This window comes from Brienomyrus brachyistius, chromosome 9 (assembly GCF_023856365.1).
Source record: "Brienomyrus brachyistius isolate T26 chromosome 9, BBRACH_0.4, whole genome shotgun sequence".
Taxonomy (NCBI): Eukaryota; Metazoa; Chordata; class Actinopteri; order Osteoglossiformes; family Mormyridae; genus Brienomyrus; species Brienomyrus brachyistius.
The window spans coordinates 23892020-23914198 of NC_064541.1; the positions used below are offsets into that span (position 1 = coordinate 23892020).

The 22179-nt window shown below is 41.4% G+C and overlaps 1 protein-coding gene across 3 annotated transcripts in view; it reads right to left on the bottom strand.

Moving 5' to 3' along the window:
* Positions 1-22179, bottom strand: part of adgrb1a (adhesion G protein-coupled receptor B1a) — a 90867-nt gene that overhangs the window by 31853 nt on the left and 36835 nt on the right. For all 3 annotated transcript variants that reach the window (XM_049026070.1, XM_049026067.1, XM_049026068.1), the window contains exons 3-17: positions 17660-17818; positions 16984-17088; positions 14448-14612; positions 13875-14039; positions 11693-11857; positions 11393-11557; positions 10725-10826; positions 10512-10618; positions 9682-9876; positions 9320-9388; positions 7457-7562; positions 6147-6287; positions 4064-4139; positions 3305-3407; positions 2256-2299 (exon numbers count right to left, since the gene is read on the bottom strand). In XM_049026070.1, the coding sequence (XP_048882027.1) occupies positions 2256-2299; positions 3305-3407; positions 4064-4139; positions 6147-6287; positions 7457-7562; positions 9320-9388; positions 9682-9876; positions 10512-10618; positions 10725-10826; positions 11393-11557; positions 11693-11857; positions 13875-14039; positions 14448-14612; positions 16984-17088; positions 17660-17818 (1867 nt within the window). The remainder of the gene's footprint in view (positions 1-2255; positions 2300-3304; positions 3408-4063; positions 4140-6146; positions 6288-7456; positions 7563-9319; positions 9389-9681; positions 9877-10511; positions 10619-10724; positions 10827-11392; positions 11558-11692; positions 11858-13874; positions 14040-14447; positions 14613-16983; positions 17089-17659; positions 17819-22179) is intronic.

A 22179-nucleotide genomic window follows, 5' to 3' on the forward strand; every position in this document is an offset into this window, starting at 1 on the left:
TTCTCAAGAATCTATCTACTGTGCAAAAAGGTGACTAAGGTGGAGAGCACATAGATATATAGTGAAGTTAGAATTATGAAGACATGCTTTTAAATATTCACCCTTGCTTGTGCTACCTTGCCATTTAACAACAAAAAAAATCAATTGAAGTTACAATATGATACCTCCCCGCATATGGGAAATATTCATAAGCCAGTAGCATTGCAACCTAACACAGGATATCATGCAACCTTACTGCAGCGTCTGTGGTCATCAACTATAATAAGCAGAAGCAGCTTATCATTGCATTGATTACTGCATTCTAGGCTCAGATTTCCAAGGTTAGCACAGTGCTGTGCTGACTCTGATATCACACTCAACATGCCAGAGATCCTGACTGCGAGAAGGTCAGCTCCATCCTTGGCAGCTGGTGCAGAGGATGTGGCTCATGAGAGTGGCTAGCATGCTATGTGTAAAGCCTTGCTCATAAAAAAAATCAATGAAATTCACACGGGGCTGCACAGGGGAACATGGAAAGTTGGTGGGCAAAACAACTAAGGGGAAAGTCAAGTCTCAGGGATTACAGAATAATTCACAAAGACCTCTGAGAGCCACCATTTATGGCCAATTAATACTGGGAATGATGTTATTACAGGAACAGTAGTTCTCATGAGAACCTCTACTATAAAACATGCACATGACCAAGATGCAAGTGAGGGGAAGTAAAGGTAGATTCCCCGCAATACTAATACACTAGTTCTTATGCTCAGTCAATTCTTAGTGATATCTTCTGATGCCCCCTTCAGTGTATGTGACAGTGCTAAATCACTGCATCCCACTTTCAGTCTACTACAGAGACACAGCTATGCTGAAGTGTAGTATGAAGCTTCATTCAAAACATAGACTACAGTATCGTAAATTGTATAACATATCTAATGGAAAACAAAGGACTAGGAGCCTAAATTTCATGGATATGAGTAACCAACATATAATATAATTAATCACCCCCCCCCCCACCACCTTCTAGCTAGAAGAAAATTCCTTCAAGGCACACACACAAATTAATTCATTCAATGACAACATACGGATTATCACTGCTGTTGGATCTTTTAGGCAGAAATCCTCTAAAAATAAAAGTCCGCCAACCCCACAGAACAGCTGTCAACAAGAAACAAAGCCATAGCGGATGCACAGGCTGTGTCTTTCAAATCATTGCTTCTTCTCTCGATATTAGCTCATTAATCATACCTTCTGTTCATGATGAAATTTAATTTTTCTAAGAACATAACGTGCCCCCTAAACACAGTATACACTTAAATTCGATTTTCTCTCTCTCGTTCTATCATCTCTCTTTTTCACCTTCTTTCTGGACCAAACTTTCTAATTCAGGGTGGGGGGGGATGCAATTCACATCTCATCTCTGTAACAGAAGTGTACGCATCTATCTAAATGCAAATGTTGTACTTGCCTGTAAGAAGAGGGAATGAGGTAGCTGTGGGCAGAACATCACTTTTCTGCTGTCTGGGTGTGTGTTTTGTTTTAAAAATAGGGTACACAACAGTTTTAATGAAAGGGCTCAGGACATGGGGAGTCAGTTCCATTAGGATGGCTCACATGGAAGGTATTTTCTTTAATTTCATTCAGTGGTAAACAAATGATTTTTTTTGCACATACAGTCACTCTTCAGTGAACTCTGCTAATCAAGGTGAATCCGAAAGCTAAACTCTTGCAGTGAGTACAAGGGATAATGAAGTAATGATTGTCAGCGTGCTATATATATATATATATATATATATATATATATATATATACTGTATATATATATATATATATATATATATATATATATATATATATATAGATAGATAGATAGATAGATAGATAGATAGATAGATAGATAGATCTTTTTTTTGCAGTGTTTACACCAGTGCTTTTGACACAGCTAAACAGCATAATAGATAATAATTATAGAGACAACAATAATTCCATAATATAAAGATAAACATATAAGAAAACAATAAATATGACAACTGCATAAAAGAATCATTAGCCACTTTATAATTGTACTACTTGATGTGATCATGAACACATGTCCTTCACATCAAAGGTATCTCGCAACCACAAAGGGCACCAACACACTACTGAATATTTTTCCTCCTGAAAAAACAATTTACTTGCAATCAACACATTTACAGTGATCCTAAACAGGAACTAAATGCAACTACAAATGTTCAACAGGATTTAAGTTGTTAAATCAGAGCAAGAATGCCTCTTACATGTCACTCTCATCCCAGGAAATGCAGGTCTGGTTTGTGGTATTCTGTGCAGGAGAAAGAGAGAGAAGTAAAACAGCACTGAATTGGTGCTAACAGGTATTTTGATTGGCTGAGATTTTTGGGTTTGCAAAATATATCAGATGAGCAGAGGGGTACATTAATCCACAGGCTTAGCTGGGTTGGAGCCCAGGGACCATTGCTGAAAAGGACCCCCAACTAATTTTTGACTAATCAGATGCTACCCATCCCGTTTTGAACCAATACAAGAAACAAGACAGGTAAGGGGGCATCACCCACTCAGATGGACGATTCTAGTGACGATTAAGGCAAAATGTTTATTTTATTTATTTATTTATCATTTTAAAATACTAATACATAATTCAGCCCAGCACGATTTGCTAACACTAAAGTCGCGTTCTAGCATACATTTTCAGATCCTCCCAAAACCGCTTGATCGTTTGTCAGGGTGAGCGCAAGCTAAGTGATTTGCGTTGCGTTGTGTGGTGGACATTCTTTCCCACAGTATTTCAAAAAGGTAGCTTGCTTTATGTAGGTATACTTTGCTGCTCAGAGATCTGTTATTATTCAGTGGTGTGTGGATGGTATGTGTTTCCTGAGGTTTGTTGATCTGTTAGTGTGTGCGCATGGTAACAATGCAGTTGTCACACAATCGTGAAGCTGCAAGCATTGTGCATAATTTTTTGGCTTAAGTCACCGCCTCCGCCATTTAAATTGCATCCCATGAATTTGTCCCATATTTTTACGGATGAAATACAGTTTAATCCTAAACATTTTTAGATTTTATACTTTATTCAATGTATTTCAACCAAAGTACAAATTTAAAAAGACTTACAGCAACCTATTTATTACCCTTAATGCAGTAAAAACCCTTAATGCCTTTTAGTAACAGCTAAGACATAGTATGTTATGTCACAACAGCTTCTGTAGAGTCCCCAGATAACACACGCAGAGCACAAGCTAACATTCAAAAGTTTGACTCTCTTGTGTTTGACTCGACAGTATGGCAAGCATAGCAGAGGGATACTCACGTTGTAGAGGTGGAAGAATTCAATCTCAACAGGGGCTGACAGAGAGCTAGGCGTGGGCTTGATGGTCACTGAGATAACCTTTGAGTTAAGCACCGAATTATTTCTACAAGCAGAGAAAACACATATAATCTAATGGTTAGGAAAGAAGCGTGGCTAAAAAAGCCTGAACATAAGTCATGTGACAGATCCCATCTGAAGACTGTTAAACACTCAGCCCACAGATTTTCACTGCTTCTGCATGCAGTTTGGCAATGTAAAGCTGTCCTCAGGTCAGCCATATACAATGTTCATCACCAACATTTTTTCACATTATTATTTACTACATTATTATTGCTTACCATACAAATGCATCAAAAGAAGACTGTGATAAGCACATTTCCAATAAAAATGCAAAACACATTGTACAGTATGTAGTGGAGGCAGAAAAAGCTGTTCGCATCTGATGCATGTTCCTGTTTAACAATGCATGTGTATACTAATTGCGTCTTCAATATTTTGTATCTGGTACCATACCATAATGATTACTATGCATAATCTTGGAAGTTTACCAACTGAACCACCGAAGAATGCTCACAAATTGTCTGCGTAAAAACATCTGGGCCTGCAAATCTTGCTTCTGGTGCTTCTGTGCATGCTGCATTGTGCAATTTCATACTGTGGCAAGGACATATTGCAAAACGGGAATCGGCCAAAAATCTCTGGCAGCAATAAGAGAGAAGCCGATACCTGCTGAGAGAGGGGTGAAAAGCCAGGTCTTACCTCTGCAGGGACAGGATGCTACCCAAGTTCCTGTAGAGAACGATTCCAGTAACAAAGGATGATGAGTCGTCTGCATCTACAAACAACACATAAATCTGAATATTCTGAAAGCACCCAGAGATGCACACAGACAATTATCCTGTGTATTTTGAAAAAGAAAGACCAGCGGAAGCTAGGGGAAAATATGGGAAAATGGCAAAAGAATACGCAAAATAGGAAGAGAGAGCGAAAGGTGCTTGCAGGAGGCTGCTGGCACATTGCCTTCCGGATTGGATGGTGGTGCTTCCTAAATGCCCCAATCAGGGCTGTAATGGAGAGAAAATGCAGGTCAGTCTGTCTCCCTGAGCCTCTCCGATGAGTAAGGCGGCTTGACCCATCATGCTCTGCACATGGCCTAGTTAGCACTGAGCCAGCCATGGATATTTATAAAAGACCTACAAAGACATTGAGTGACTTTTGTCCTACACACTGGTCTCCCCGATTCCCTGCCTTGCTAATTTTTCACATATTTCAGGAGTATGGTACGTTAATGCTTTGAAAGACCTCTTTCTTCATTAAGAAATACTTTTAGTGAATCATAGCTCAAGTGGAGGTAGGCAGCATTATATATTTTTGGTGGCATATTGAGTTGGTTGAAGAACATATTTTTGTTCCTCTTAATTTACTCCAAAGCTCTGTTAATCCCAAAAAGAAAAAAATCTCCAACTTATACCCCCCCCCCCCCCTCCATTTTAAAATCGCGTATATCTTTAAAAACCCCAAGTTTGAGTATATGAGGCATGTGCGACTGGTGAACAATGACACAGATGGAAGGAGAGGCCATTTTAGTTTGACAGGAGCCAGCACTGTCTGAGTGCTGCAGATGGCAAACAAAGAGGATGGCTGGGGGCTGCCTAATATGGATGCCATGGAAACAGTGTGTCTCAGAGGAGCTCAAATTAATCTTGATTGCTGCTGATTGATTCCAGTTGACTCCTGATTGAGCAAGATGGTTTCATTAGTATGGTCACTGAGGAGACAGCTATCTTAACGGTTTTACAAGGACCTTCCCAAAAATTCTCGAGGGTGAACAAAATGCTGCCAATTTTAAGTATAACCTAATGTGTATATGTTATGAAAAAGAAACAATAATAGAATAAACAATTATTTTGTATTTATATGTGTATATGTACATATATGAAAATACATGCACACATACACTCAAGTTTGTAATTATGTCTTTCTGGGGGCTTTTCATGCATTTCTATGGAGAAAACTCAAATCTAAATATGATGACTTAACCATAAGTAACGAAACAAAATACGAGATTTTTAGCTTTTTGAAATCATTCGCTAATCTTTGTGGGGACCTGAGACATGGTCCCCACAACATCAAACATAACATAACAGGTGTGGTTCCCACAATGTAATATAGATATAATCGACACACACACACACACGCACACACACACACACACACACACACAAAGAAAATATGTTTACTTTTTTGATTGCATTCACAAATCTATCTGGACCTGAAAAATGGTTGCTTGGTCCCTACAATGTAATATGGACCTAATCCACACACACACACTAATACACACACACACATAAATACACCAATGAGCCAAAACATTGTAACCTCCTGCCCCTCATGAAGCAAATATTGTTAAATATTTTGTATCAAAGTCTGGGATATATTTCACATTAAGCTCACATTCACTACTCATGTTGAATGCAGAAGAGGCTATGACGAGAGACAAATCATTATGGCCAGAGGACTTGGTCAGAACATCTCCAAAACTGCAAGGCTTGAGGGGGGCTCACAGTCAGCCATGGTGAGTACCTACTGAGAGTGACCCAAGAAGGGGAAAAATTAAGAAGTTTGGATGATGATCACAGGAGTGATGTGTGAAACCACAGAGAGTACCTGTAAAGGACAGTCATGTGTAATAAATAAGACATGAAATCAACGTAAAAATAGACTGGAAAAGGGTCCAGGAAAGAAGACAGATGTGGCACAAAACAGGAAATCGGGGGGGGGGGGCGGTTGACATGTTAATCAGAGAGCATGAATGGCACGTATAAGAGAGACAAACCCTTACCTTGCTGACCTACTGGCAGGATGTTTCGGGAGATGGTGACCTTGTTATCTGGTCTAGCCCAGTCTACCAATCTCTGCAAGTTCGTCATGGGAAAAATGATGTCTGAGGTTCCAGCCACAGGGCGCCGGTGAATGCTCAGCACTGCAGAAAAGTACAGACAGCTATCCATCACTTGGTCAGGTAAAGCATGGGCGTTAGATTTTGAAGAGAGGCCTTCTGCTCTACCCTTAACTGCAGTCTTAAGTTTGAATTGTTTCAGTAAAAACGTGAGCGTGATTTGTTATGGCTGCCATCATGGGAAATCCGACATGACTTCTTAACTCAAAGAATAAATTAATTTGCATACATTTATAATAACAGTGTTACACATACGCATGAGGCAGTGTGCCTGAAAAGGAATCCTACTGACTTAGCAAGACGTGGGTCATGGACAAGTGTGCCATCATTATTACAGTAACCCCAACATATTCCTGCATTTAACATTCGCGATTTTGGTTATTTGCGATCTGGCCATGAACGATTAAACAGCTGGAGCTTGATGAAAGATTGCAGAAACTCACAGACAACAATGTAAATTTCAGTGATACATAATATTTGTTAGTGAAAGTATGTAGTATATCTTTAATATTAAAAGTCTTGCGTTAGGTATGCACATTTTTATCATGGTGACCAGCCTCACTCACGTATTAGTGACTCTGGAATGTCATGTTTCGTGCAGAAACTTTTCAGTGCCATTAATTTTGTATTTTTAATAACAAACCCAAAACCTCCCAGTGAGTGTAGTAGTACCTTAGTACATACCGGGGAATAATTTAGCTGATTTTTATATTGTATAAAAAGGTCTTGATCACAAGTACAGTACTGTTTCTTTAGAAATTTGTTAAAAATGACATTTTTATGCTATTGTTGAGGCTAAGAAACTGTAAGAGTTTGCAGTTAGGGGTGCCCAGGTATTATTCACAAATTTTCACATTTGCAGGGATCTTCTGCTTCTAACCCTCACAAAGGTGAAGAGGTGACTCTACCAATAAAATCTCTGCTAAACCAAGACAGGCCTTTTTAGTAGCTGGTAAAAACACAAAATATACATTTCAAACATTTTCTGTATGCTTAAACGAAAAGATGGAGTGTAATGAAATAATACTGCTAATGAATACTAATTTTAGTGCAACATGACTCACTTGCATTGCTATCATGCTGTGAGACAACAAGAAATGATTATAATCCTGAATGTGCTGCTAAATTTCAGCTATTATTGCAAATAATATGTGTGCAAATGAAAAAGTTATACAACAAAATTAAGAACCTACCCAGGTTTTCTGTGACCTCATATGAATCTTGCAGATTGGTTCGCAAACCAATCACATCTACGAAGTCCTCAACCAGCCGGAATAGCTCTCTGATATTGGGGCCCAGCTGGAAACAGTGTTTAATAAGTGTAAGTAATACTTGAATATCCGGAAATAACACATTGTCTATAGTTCATATTTAGCAAGAAGAATTCTGTCAGTAACATATCCACACACAATTTGGCATTTGGTTTCACACACTTAGGCAGAGTGACATATTCCATGTGCGTCAATGAGCCAGCAATGTGCGCAACTAAAGCGACACTGGAGGTGGACCTTCAGCATTATGCATGGCCACATGGTGGTGGGAAACCAGGACAAGGCCTGCGCACTGCCAGCTGCACATAGCTTGCTTCTCTCTCATCGCCTTTCATTTTGGTGCTACCCCCATCCAACCACACAATTTACATCTTTTTTGCACATATTTTAGTGAACAGTGATATCTAGTCAGATAGCTGTATCTGTCTTTTTTTCTCTGGTTATGGTCAAATCTTAAATTTTCTGAGAAAACAAAGAAAACTAAATAAATAAAGAGGTTCCATGAAGTTTCCATCTATTTTCCAACTTCTTACCCAGGATAAGCCCATAGGGGAAGCTGGAGACTATGTCAAACAACATATGTCACAAAGACACCCCTGTTGACTCCATCTAACAAAAGCCAGGCTACACCATTGCAGACATATTCACACACTGGTGTACACCCTGGATGGGTACACACATTCACACACTGGGTTACACCATAGATGGACACACACATTCACACACTGGGTTACACCATAGATGGACACACACATTGACATACTGGGCTGTACCATAGACAGGCACACACATTCACACACTGATGTATAACCAGGATGGGCACACCCAATCACATACTGGGCTACAACCTGGGTGGGCACAAACATTAACACACTTCGATACAGCATGGATGGGCACATACATTCACACACTGGGCTACATGAGGATGGGCACAAAGGTTCAAACCATCCATAATTGCTCTGCTTTAAAAATGTGCCCCCTGATCCACTTAGCATGATACGTCACACACTGAACAAGATAACAGGGAAGAATAATGTCACCCATCCATTTTCTGAAACTGCTTCCCCCCTTCAGGGTCACAGGGGGTCTGGAGCCTATCCCAGAGGCTACAGGTGCAAGGCAGGAAACAACCCAGGATGGGGCACCAATCCATTGCAGGGTACACTCACATGCATACCTACAGTATGGGTAGTTTAGCAACTCCAATTAGGGGGAAAACTAGAGTAGCTAGAGGAAACTCCACAACAACATGAGGAGAACATGCAAACGCACATGGAACCCTGGCAGAGACTCGAACCCAGGTCCCAGAAGAGTGAGACGACAGTGCAAGGCACTGCACCACAATACCACCCTGGAAGAGTAATGGCTGGAGTGATCAAAAACACCACCAGGCAAAGGTGACACACGCTGCCTTTGTGTCCCTGCTGAGCTGCATCAAGCTCTTTGACATCAAACACAATGCTCAAGTGTGCCTGATGGTATTGGGCAGTTCATTACACAGAGTTATGAACCTCATTGTCTGTGCACAGTAAGAGCAGACTGTCAGTATAGATCTCTGAGGTTTCTGTGAAAGAGACGAAGACAGATTTACTGTGGATTGTGGAAAAATCTCGTCTCTGCCCTTGGTTTTGTGTGCAAATTGCATCCCAGGTGTGGAATATAATTATAAGGCTCACCCCATTCACTTTTCATTGTATATCACTGTGCTTATATTTCTGATGAACTTGGAAAAATGCTAAAAAATGAAATGAGAGGTTAAGAGCAACAATCGCCAAGGAGACTCACCAGCTGTGCCTCCACCCATCTATCACTGTTCTCATCCATCAGCAGGTTGCTGACTGACTGGACAAAGTTCTACAGAACAATGGCAGAGATACACATGCAGTCACTGAGATTAACAGCCACCACTTCAAGAGAAAAGGTAAAAGAAAACATCGGATGCTGAGTGTGAGAGCTTGGGGATGTGCTTTTAGGGAATATCTGTGTACAGCAACAGAGTATATATGAGGCTTGGGCACATTTTCTATGTAAGAAACATGCACAGAGGTTCTGAAATAGAAAATTAGTAGTAAAAAAATCCAGCTTGCCTAATGAAATTCATTGCCAGATGCACAAAAATACATCTGTGTCAGACCTGGCCAGCCCACCTGCACATCTACAGCCTTGGGACTGTAGTAGGACCTCCTGAAAATCTCAGTCATGTTTCTTAGGATGTCCACAATAGCCAGCAGGTCCCCACTGTAACTCGTCCCATCATTGGATATGGTCTTCAGCTTAGCAAGGACATCTGAAGCTCCATCACCAACCAGTCCACGTTGGGCTTTTATGAGATGCTCACGTGTCTAAAATTAATTATTTTCGAACATTAATTTCTCTTTTTCACACAATGCACACTGTTTTCTTTACAGAGCACTAGGCCAAACCCCCAGAGCAGTCAAGAAGAACATCTTCTGTAAACTAAGCTCTTAAAAATTCTCATATTGGGATCTACTTATTTTTTTTAAAGGACATGTCCATTCCTATTTGTTTAAGCATAATAAAATGAATTGTGTATTTTGACACTCATTACCAGGACTTTGTAAAACTGGTTGGAAGCAGGTTTTATGTACTACTGGGCACAAAAATAGGCCAAACCCAAAATTGCAAAACATAAAGATTTTAAAGGTCTCAACAGTAAGTAATTGATCAGGACATTAGCTAGAATCAAATAAATAGATAAAATAAATAAAGTCACTTAGCTTTTCCCTTTGATTTCCTTTAATTTTTAAGTCTTGCACACGGTTTTTTACAGAATGAAGACTGAATGTTGTTCCACTCGATGTTAATGGCTTCACACAGTTTATGAGTAGCTCAAAATCATTTGCTTCTTAATTTGTGTTTAATCTGAGACCAAATATTCTGTATAGGATTGAAATCTGGCCTCAATTTTAGGTTTCTCCTCTTTTTTTGCCCAGGAGTGTACATACGAGTAGCGTACCATCATCTGTATATGCAGGTAATCATTGGAAATGCACTTGATGTAAGTCGGATTCTCCCAGTAGGCGATGCCCTCCTTGTCCAAGGTGCACCGACGCAGTATGAGCCCTGTTCATGTACATTCCTGATTAATATCACAGCCATTCAATATCTGTAGTGCTCAGCATTAGGTCTAATTTCAAGTGGTAACAGGCTAACAGAAGCATAGTCTGACCAGAGGCGGTGGGAGGGCAGCGTATTGCTGCAGTGTCACCAGCAGGGGTCCTCTTCCACACCACATTAGAGAAGTTCTCCTCATCACAGATCTCGTGAGGCTCTGTAATTATGAATACACTGTCACAAATCAGATGTGCAATTTTCTAAATGGACAAAACATGTAAACGCACACCCATGCACTTCCTCCCACATGGACTCCAACAAGACGCAGACACATTGGTGATGAAATATTCGAAATATTCCTGCTGTTCAAAATCAAATCAGCTGGCACGGCTCACTGGATCATTACTGTTCATTCTCACAGAAGCTCACAGAGGCCGCACTCATGCACATGGCAACATACAAAAGTGTAAATGCGTTGTGTTGTTCCTGTAGCGCCTCCTCTTCAGTGCACCCACTCTCTCAGTCGTTGGCAGCTTCCCACACAAAAACACAACATACTCTGGCTGTCACACCACCTTCTCCTTCTTGCAGCCCATAAATGAGCTCCCTGACAGTGGTCGGTCTTGTACCGAAATGTCTGTGCCCATGTCAGCACTGCTTGATGTCAGGCATACTGTATATCCAGCTTCAGGAAGCAGGCAGATCAATCAGATAACAAGGCAGATACAAAGGCTGAACAGACAAGCAGTGAGGGACAGGGGAGGCAGGGGTGGAGGGACCCACCCGGACAGCGCTTCTCATTACATTCCCGTAGCTCCTCACGGTCCCCAGGGCATGGCTCCCCTCCATAGAAGGGTCCATAGCAGGCCCTCTGCCTCTTCTGACTTCCACCTCCGCAGGTCTTGCCGCAGCTGCCCCATGCGGTCCACACCTGCCACTTCCCATCCACTGCACATATCAAAACATCACAATCGTGAATCGATTAAACGATGGCAAAGTTGAAGGAAAACGGCATCCTAAAAGTATGATCTGCTCCTGCCGATTAGCTCCAGACAAGGAGAGGGGAGAGGAAGGTGAACTTACCGGGACAGTCCCTCAGGAAGCATGACTGCGTTTCCAGCCATTCACCCCTGCATTCAGAACCCCCATAGGAGGGTCCGTTACATTCACGGGTGCGCTGCATGGTGCCATTGGCACAGGAGGCAGAACATGAGCTCCAGTCCGACCAGTCACTCCAGACACCATCCACTAGAGGGCAGCAGGGTGGGAAGATGTTGGAGAAGACAGGATTATAGCCACTCTCTGTTTGTTCCTTTGAAAAATGAACATCTATCTATCTATCTATCTATCTATCTATCTATCTATCTATCTATCTATCTATCTATCTATCTATCCGTCTGTCTGTCTGTCTGTCTGTCTAATTAATTCAGCAAAGCAAAAAGGCCATTTTATTCCAGGATGTTCCATTAACATTTGTTTTCCATTAGTTAACCATGATAACTGTACTGTCTACTGGATGAAAAAAAAAGTTAAAAGACAAAACAAGACAACTTTCAATCACCCATCCAAAATCTCAGAAAAACTGCCGATACATCAGACCATTAGCAGGCCACTGGCTGTGACCTGCAGTCTTTTTATCATAATCTGCTAAGATTTTATAATGAATTACTTAATGAAGAAAATGATAGAAGACCCAGTATAAATTGGGAAAAAATATTCAATTTGACCAACACACCATCTTAATAATTACTTTGAGTTCCTGGATTTTCAGTGATCACTATATGTTAAGATTTGATTTTCCTCCTGGATACTTAGCTTGCTAAATGCTGAAGGTCAAAGAGGAATAAAATATCTTTAGAACTTCAGTATTTGACTTTCTTTCTGGAAAGTGCTTCTTCAGGTGGGAGTACTTGTGTTTGTATGAATGTCATTTTCTCACCTTCCACCCTGCGCCCATCTGCCACCACAGACCCTCCCACTGTGCCTTTTATATAAAATCCCCTTGGCTGTGATATCCTGTTCTTTTCAGTGTAAAGGCCCTGCACTGTCAGCTTGGTCTAATGTGACTATGAATGATGCCTGGTGTGTGCATTGTCAAACAAGCAACAAAACAAATAAGCTTAGGTTAATTGCCGAGTCCTTTAGAGCGCTCCATTCATTTCCTTCCAGTTCCAGCTCATTAGGTAAGCCTTTTCTTTGCTCACTGGTAACCCCTACTAGTTTTTCATTTCTTTTTTTTTCCCACCAGGAATTATATACGATTTCATTCAGAGTCACTATTAACTTTAGAAATGCGATACAAGCCCACATTTTGACGCTAATGTCTCTTTTCCGTAATTTTTCTAAGATTTTTTTTTTCAAGAACTTAACCATTTACTTTACCATAGCATTTAATCAAATATCATTAACTATGTATGATAACAAACACATTAAGAAATAAAATCGCCTGGAGTGTTTGTGTGGAATTCTAGCATGTTCTCCATGAGTATGAGTGGGGTTCTTTACGGTACTTCATTGTCCTCCCACAGTACAAAGACACGTGGTCACATGAATTCATTTCTGTGAGTATTTCTGTTATTATGCATGAATTATGCACTCTCTGATGGACGAGCATTAACTCTTTGGGTGTTACTTGCTAAATATTTGTCCATTTTATAATTTGTGCCTGTGAACCCCAAAAATCTCTGGCATACAGCATAATACATGTTTTTATTAGCTGATCAAATAAAGCATTCTGTTGATCTGGTTTTTATTAATTTGATTTGTAGTAGTGTACTGTTTTAGTGGAAAAGCAATTTTATTTTTCCTTGTGACATATTAAGATTTTTATCAAGTCAAGACTTTGTGTCATACTGATGGAATATTTTTACTGTACAATGAATAGATCCATACAGCTTCTGACCACTCATCCTGCTCAGGGTCACAGGGGGGAGCCTGTCCACGAGGCTGGGGTATAGTCTGAATGGGATGCCAGTCCATCACAGGGCACATGCACACACACAATGCACAGATGTCAGCTACCCTAACCACAGGTCATTGGACTGGGAGGACACCAGAGAAGCTGGAGGAAATTCTCATTTTATAGGAAAATGTGCACGTTCCGCCACCCGGAGAAGAGGTAGCATTCAAACCCTGGAGGTGACCATAATAATCACTGAGCCACAAAGGACAATGTGGCATAAAAACAATGCAGAATACACAGAAAGAAACAGTGACAAGGGGACTACTGTGACATTTTTGCAATGCAGACTAGAAAGCAGCTCACCTGGGCAGACAGCAATGTTGCAAAATTTCGTCTGCTTGTCAGGGCCTATGCAGGGGTCCCCACCAAACTGTGGCAGGTTGCATGTGCGTGTTCGGTCCCTGTATCCACGGCCACAGGTGGATGAGCACAAGCTCCATGGGGACCACTCGTCCCAAGTGCCGTGCACTGCAATGACACAGAAAGGGCCTGATTAAAAAAAACACCAAACTATAATACAGCACATTCATGATCCTATATGTGATTTCATGCAGCTAGATAGATTCTTCTAACAATGTATTGGATGACTTTAAAAACTCCAAATAAAACAATCTATGATGTAACAAGGAACGAGGAGGCTTGACCCTCCCACTCCTACTTCTGCAGAGAAAGCTGCTCTGGCACTCACATGCACGCCCCGCAAGAAATCACAAGATTCCTATCCCTTAACATCTTCACTATCCTTCATAGACACATAACTGAACACCATGTAGAAATGGTCTGAAAAACAGCCTATCCCATTACAGGAAAAAAATTTTCAGGCAGGTGTGATCTGTAGAGGGGGCCGAATGTTCGGAGCTGGGCAGAGGCTCTTACCGGGACAGACAGCGGAGTTGTTGCAGGGCCGCTGTTCCCGGAGTGGGCCACTGCACTGCGTGCTATATGAGGACGAGACGCAGAAGCGCGTACGGCTCTGCCAGCCCTCACCACATGTGGCTGAGCACACGCTCCAGGGGGACCACTCCTCCCCTGCTGAGTCCACTGTGGGGGGGGGAAGAAACAAGAAGTAGGATCACATGCAGCTATGGCTGCTGTTGGGAGAATGGGAGATACTAGTGGGACAGGACAATAGCGTGGCTGTGGAGGACTCACATCCTGATTTTACCGGAGCACAAACATTTTTCTGCCTTGAACTTGATCTTTCATTTCTGATATGAATTTGGCAAATTCCTCATTTGTAACATAATACCAAAAACCAATTAAAGCCCTCCAATCAATGCCTTGTTTTGCAACACCATCTCGAGCAGCCATATAGGAGTTGTAGGGTATACACAGTACTCAGACATATTATCAAGGTCTCCAAGAGTATTAGGGGTGTGATGGCACACAAAATTCATGGTTCAGTACAAACCTCAGTTTTGGGTTCATGGTTCGGTGCAATTTTGGTACAGCAGGGAAAACAGAATTTGTTTTCAAATTGTTCATTATTAAAAGTGCAAACACATACACAATTAGGAGCAGTTGTAAATCAAGAGCAATGCATCAGTCAATGTGTGTGAATAACAAAACCTATGAGACGCTTATTTGCACATAAAATATGCATAACAAATCATATTATATACATAATACATATAGAATAAATGTGTGCATACACCCCGCTCCCAACACACACATACATACATATATATATATATATATATATATATATATATATATATATATATATATGTGTGTGTGTGAATGCTGTCCACAAGGTTTGGGAGTGTGTTTATTTGAATTTTTGACCATTCTTCCAGGAGAGCATTTGTGAGGTCAGGCACTGATGTTGGACGAGAAGACCTGGGTCACAGTCTCCGCTCTAATTCATCCCAAAGGCGTTCTATCAGGTTGAGGTCAAACCTTTGTGCAGGCCAGTTAAGTTCCTCCACTGCAGACTAGCTCATCTATGTCCTTATGGACCTTGCTTTGCGCACTGGTGCACAGTCATTGCTTTGTGCACAGTCATGTTGGAATAGGAAGGGACCATCCTCAAATTGTTCCCACAAAGTTGGGAGCATGAAATTGTCCAAAATGGCTTTGAATGCTGCAACATTAAGAGTTCCTTTCTCTGGAACTAAGGGGCCAAGCCTAACCCCTGAAAAACAAGCCCCCAACCAAATCCCCTCTCCACCAAACTTTACACTTGGCACAACGCAGTCAGGCAAGTACCGTCCATCTGGCAACCACCAAACCCAGACTCCTCCATCGGACTGACAGAGAAGCATGATTCTTCACCCCAGAGCACATGTCTCCACTGCTCTAGAATCCAGTGGCAGCATGCTTCTCACCACTGTATCCGTCACTTTGCATTGCACTTGGTGATGTAAGGCTTGAGCTAATGTGAAGGCCACATGAAGTTTGGAGGTCTGTAGCTATTGACTCTGCAGACAGTTGGGGTCTTCTGAACAATGTTATCTGAGTGTTATCTATATATATATATATCACAGTCTGTCTGTACTAAGTATGGTGATGGAGGCATATTTGTAGCAATAAACATCCTTACAGTCATAATTATGTTTTTGGCCCCATCGGAATGTCCCTTAAAAGCCATGGGGAGACTAATTTGGAGTGCCTGTTTATGCCTTGCTCTGGTTGTACACATATTCATAAGATATTATCTCAAATAGGTTAGTGTGTATTGGATCTGTTTCCAGCAAGATACCTGACTTCATATCCCTCTCCAGAGTTAATGTAATTTATTGGGTAAATAAAATGCTTACAAACTGCCAATTATGATTGATTGTAATCAAAATAAGCCATAACCAACTCACAGTCACAATTAGCATGATGTTTTCCGTGTTGAAGAGTTGTAAACTTATCCATTTATTTCATTGTGCATACTGAACTGATAACGATGTAGGTGCATCACTCTTCTTTTTAAATTTAAAATAATTGCAGAGACGCAAGTATATTTTCTGATTTCCAATATCATGCAAAATGAAATCATCTGCTTCACTGATCGAATGTAAAATGTGTTAATCCATAATCAGTCTAAGGGGAATCCAGCCACAGTTTTGAGACCTTAGACTGCGCAACCTCATACATCACAATATTACCCTTTATAAGATACACCAGATGATTAAAAAACAAATGGAAAATATGCCTACAAAAGATATACCTGAGTAAATATTAGCTCAAGAATTATTACTAGCTAGTGTATATTTTTGTGTGAAATCAGTCACCCCAGTGTGATATATATAAAAAAAGACACCTGGACACATCGACATATTTTTGTGCAGATAGGACTGAATTCCATTCTACTGAAACAACAAACATTAGAACAATAAGATAAAAGTTAAACATAAGATTTGGCTTAAAAAAATCTCAGTCTCCCTTTTGAGACTGATATGTGGAATCTCAAACATCATCTTACCTGATTGAGGAGCTAGAAGTCCATAGCGAGGTTTGTCAGCATCGTCCCGGCGACGGCTATCAATAGAACGAAGGGACTGGCTCCGGGAGGTGTAGCGTACTTTGCCTGCGGTTTAGGGTGAGCCCGGAAGTTAGCAAGAATGCTGTGATGGCCTTACCTCCCCCACATCATGCTCTCACTGAGGGTATCTGTAGGCCATCCTGCATTTTTGCATACATTTATCTTGTTCATAAAACAGAAAAGAAACACAAGGCAACAGAAATCATGGAGCCCTTGGACTGATCCAGTCTATAAAAGCATATGAACATGCATTATTTATTAAGCATTAACACTTCATACATTTACCTTCTGATAAAGGTTTAACCATAAACAAAACACTGGAGGAGTATAATAATGTCCATGAAAACTTGAATGAAGCTTTATAGCCTCCAGTTTACAGTTTACGAACAACCGAGACACCAGTGAGCCATTTCCTACCTAAAACCCTGGCCCATGTGCAGCACGTACAGGATGCTAGAATGTTGATCAAACAAGAAATAAAAAAGCACATAACATCTGCAGACTGCCTCTGGCTACAGGATTTTTTCTTTCAATCTGATTTTGATAAGACAGCTGAGAAGGAACTATGTAGCGTTAAAAAGAAAAATAAAGCAAAAATGAAGATAAAGGCACTCACCAATGCAGGGCTGTGGGTTACAGGGCCGGCCCTCCTCAACCACACCCTCACAGAGGTGGGGCTGGTCTGGGGATGCATGGCATGTCCGACTCCTTGTCTGAACCCCGCCCCCGCAGTCACTGCTACACTCTCCCCAGTGGCTCCACCAGCTCCACCCACCTGGAATACAAACCCACACATTCATGCTGTCCATTCTGAGAAAGGATGGGCCATTTAAAATAGTACATTTAACATCTCACACCATTATCAAAACACCACAGGTAATGGCACTTGGACTCTTAAAGCCTATTCAGGCTTTAAATCAGAATTATTGCTTTTGTATTTTAACACATGCACCTTATGCGTTTTACTGCATGTTCAGTTATATGGGTCACAAGAAGTTCATGAGTGAGATTAACTAGTGCTGCAGGGTGATTTCTACAAAGCTGAATACCAATACCCATTTGCTTGTGCTTGAACGGGTTAGAAGAATTGTTTTTACTGGAATGATTGAACTTGTCAACAAAAGACTACTATTTAGAACATTCAAAGCTGTTATAGATGCATCCAGTCCTAAAATAGCATTGTGTAGCATTCACATGAATATCAAATCCCAGGAGTGACTAAGATATTATCCAAGAGGGAAGGGAAAGAACATCCTTAAAAAATGGTGGTATTAGATTTAATTTGTCCCAAGAGGTTAGAAAAATGTGATTAGCAATGCCACAGGACAATATGATCCTGCTATTTTTGGTTTCTCATATGCTACATATGTTTTTGGAACCGATCCACACCTGCAGACAGTTTCTTAAGACCATAACTCTAAAAGTAATTGAGAGACCTTTTTCAAACTTTTCTGCAGACGCAGAGGGTGACGAACTGGAACTGATTAAATTTTGAGATAGATCACCCTAAAACTGAAGCAGTTCCGCATAGGGATAGAAATGGGCAGTGTCAGACATTTGAACCCGTGAACGAGATAACTCAAGAAGTATTTCATGGATCTTTTTCAAATATTGCAAAAGCATTGTATGGGTGATGAACTGGAACTGTGCTTGACCTTCTGAACATAACTCTGATGTAATTACTCTATTCTGGTAGCCAAATTCATTGTGGTGAATTCAGCTAAATTTATTGTGGGAGCTTTTAATATGTGTGTGTAGGGTAGGCTTAGGTGGTATAATGGTAATATTTTCATTAGGATGCAGTATGCTACCCCTCGAATGGAATGCGCAATAATAATTATATGCTTATTTACAAAGATAAAATTCTGATATAACAGCTTTCTCTTTGTTTGCTCATGTTTAGTTTTCACAAGTTTGGGATCTGATGCATTATACAAATTTTATATACACTCTAGTGTGACTGTGAAGGAGTTGTTCAGCTTGTAATCAAACATAACATTAAAACCACCAACATGAGAAATGAATAACATTTATTATGTCCTAGGAAGGCCAACCTGTGAACCAGCATTGGGGTCAAGTGTGCCCAAGGCTCACTGATGCACATGGGGAACATAGGCTAGCCTGCCTGGTCTGATTCCACAGGAGAAAAACTGCTGAAAAAGTTAATGTTGGCCATGACAGAACACACAGTGGATTGCAGCTTGCTTCGCGTCCTTCTTATCCAGCTTGCTGAGTATGGGGCTGTAAAGTTACAGACTGGTCAGAGAGCCCATGCTGACCCCTGTTCACTACAATAGGCACGTGAGCATCAGAACTGGACCATGGAGCAATGGAAGAAGGTGACCTGGTCTGATGAGTCACGTTTTGTGCTACATCATGTCGATGACACCGGGTGCATATATGTTGTTTACCAGAGGAAGAGATGGCACCAGAATGCACTATGGGAAAAAGGTAAGTTGGGCGGAACAGTGTGATGCTCTGGTAGATATTCTGCTGGGAAACTTTGGGTCCTGGTATTCATGTGGATGAAGCTTTGACTCGTACTGCCTACCTCAACACTGTTTAGATTAAGTACTCCCTTTCATGGAGTTCCCTGATGGCAATGGCCTCTTTCAGCAGGATAATGTGCACTGCCACACTACAAAAATTGTTCAGGAATGGTTTGAAGAACATAAAAAACAGTTGACTTGGTCTCAAAATTCCACACCACTTACAGTACCGGACTTAAAGGACCAGCTGCTATCATCTTAGTACCAGACACCACACACCACTTTCAGAAATCATGTGGATACCATACCTCAAAGGGTCATAGCTGTTCTGGTAACACAAGGTGGACATACACAAAATTAGGCAGGTGGTTTTAATGTCATAGCTGATTGATGTATGTGCACGATCAAAAAAACATCTACATAGCAGCACCATTTGATCCCAGAAAATCACAGTGTGGTCTGTATGTATCTGTATGAGATGGTAGTCAGACAGTTATACCTGCAGAGCCCTGGAGGGGCCACGGAGAGTTTTTTTTGTATTATTTTAGTTGCATGATTCCTAAACCATGCATGTAATTTAGTGTAACCTTCTGGAGTTGACGGCACAGCAATAGTGACATGAGTTAGGTTTTTCTTATTTTTTTATCCAACTGAATGTTGCAACTGCACTATTTAGTCATCTTCATGTAGCCAAGACTTTGGTGATCAGATATCTCGGATCAAAACAAACTTTCACCATTGCTTATTATGTACTTTTATAATGTTTCTGCAAGTCTTCCAAACTGCATTTTGCAATGTCTGTACTTTGATGTCAAATTACAAACTTCATATAAATCTGACATATTTACAAAGAACATTAAAATAAAGATGAGTATAATGCTAAACAAATATAGAAGAAATAATTATTTGCCATGAATTAAGTTTATGATATTGAATGAAATGTGTGACCATGCCCCAGTCAGTGAAAGTGTGTTCTCTACCCCTAGATCTCAGAAGGTTAATGTGCCCACAAAATACTAAATTGAGCTCACAAAATCTAAAGAAAACAAGCCCATTTACTGGAAGGAGGAAGTCTTTGAACTGCAGTGAATCTGAACATAGTTTTTAACAATTCTGTAAAAAAAATATTCCTGAATTTTATTTACAAATAAGTAAATAAAACTACCTTATACTTAAATATGTAATGATAACAAAATGACCACAAAGAGTAGTTTTTGTCCATTAATAAAGTAAAATAATAAATAATAAATAAAATAAGAATGGATTTATGTATTATTACACGAATCTGACTGGAAAAAAAATACTACAATAAAATAGATAGTATTCTCATACTTCACTCTAGCTTCTGCCCTTGAGTCCACTTTAGGCAAGAACACAAATAACGAATACTATGAAGTACATCATTTGGAAAAAAAAATTGTCCTTGACCCTACAATGTCATGAGCTGGAGTGAAAACATGTCGTGAAGGCATGAGTAGGGAGACCAGGTGTCAGGAAACAAGGGATTTGTTATGACCTGCGCGTCCAGTCCTCGTGTGTGCCACACCCCCTTGATAATCCACGTGTGCCCAGCTGTTTCCTGTTGAATTTGCCTTTGTCTTGTGTATATCAGTCTGTGTTTGAGTTCCCCAGATCGGTCATTAATGTTTGTGACGTTGTCCACCGTGTCCTTGTACCTGTGCCTACAATAAACCCCGTTTGCTGGACTTCGCGGTTCCGTGATCTGCTTCACCGCTTGCTGCTCAGGCGCCTGGAGAGTGGACGTAACAGAATAACCAATCTCCAGGAAGACACACCTCCACTGGTTGAAAGCCAACGCATCGGCCTGCTCAGGGAGGTGATTTACTGGCTCAGCCGCCTCCGCTCCGCCCGAGGTCCCACCTCTGCCCACTTCTCCACTCGAGGTCCTTCTGCCTCCGCCTGCAGCTCCTGCAGCTACCTCTGTGACTCCGGCTCCTGTGTCTATTGCCCCAATGGCTCCTGTCCCGGTGCCCATGACTCTGGTCCATGTCCCCGAGAAGGTCCCGGCCTTTTCGACCATCGCTCCTTCCTCCTTGGGGAATCCAGCGTGTCGGTGGACGTTGCCCTGGCCTGCTGTGGCTACGCCGTCGCCTGCTGCAGCTCCCCCTCCCTCTCCCTCCTTACCTTTGCCAGTGTCCCCAATGGCTCCCTTGTAACCTCCCCTAGTGCCCCCTCTGGCTCCCTCCTCGTCCCCTTCACCTTTCCCTCGCCCTACCTCCTTGGCCCCTCCAAGGTCCCCTCCTACTCCGGCCTCCCGGTCGCCTGCGGCCCCTCTGGCTGCCACCCTGTAGCTCCCTCGGGCTCCCCTTTGTCCCCCGTCCTTTCTGCTTTGTTTCTCTGTCTCTGCTCCTGGTCCTGGTGTTCCTTCCGTCTCTGCTCCTTGTCCCCCTGTATTCCCTCCATTCACTCCTGCCCCTTTCGTTCTGCCTGTTTCCTCCGTGCCTCCTTTTCTCATCTTTCTGTCCGCATTTCCCATCCTTTGTCAGGTGTTGTCTTGGCTTTTGCCCCTGTGCCTGTTCTGTGTGTCTGTTTTGTTCCCAATCCCTTGTTGATGGTTTTGCTCTTGTTTTCCATGTCCTGTGCTCCTGGTCTTATCCTGTCCGCTGTTCCTCTTGGGGCACGCCTA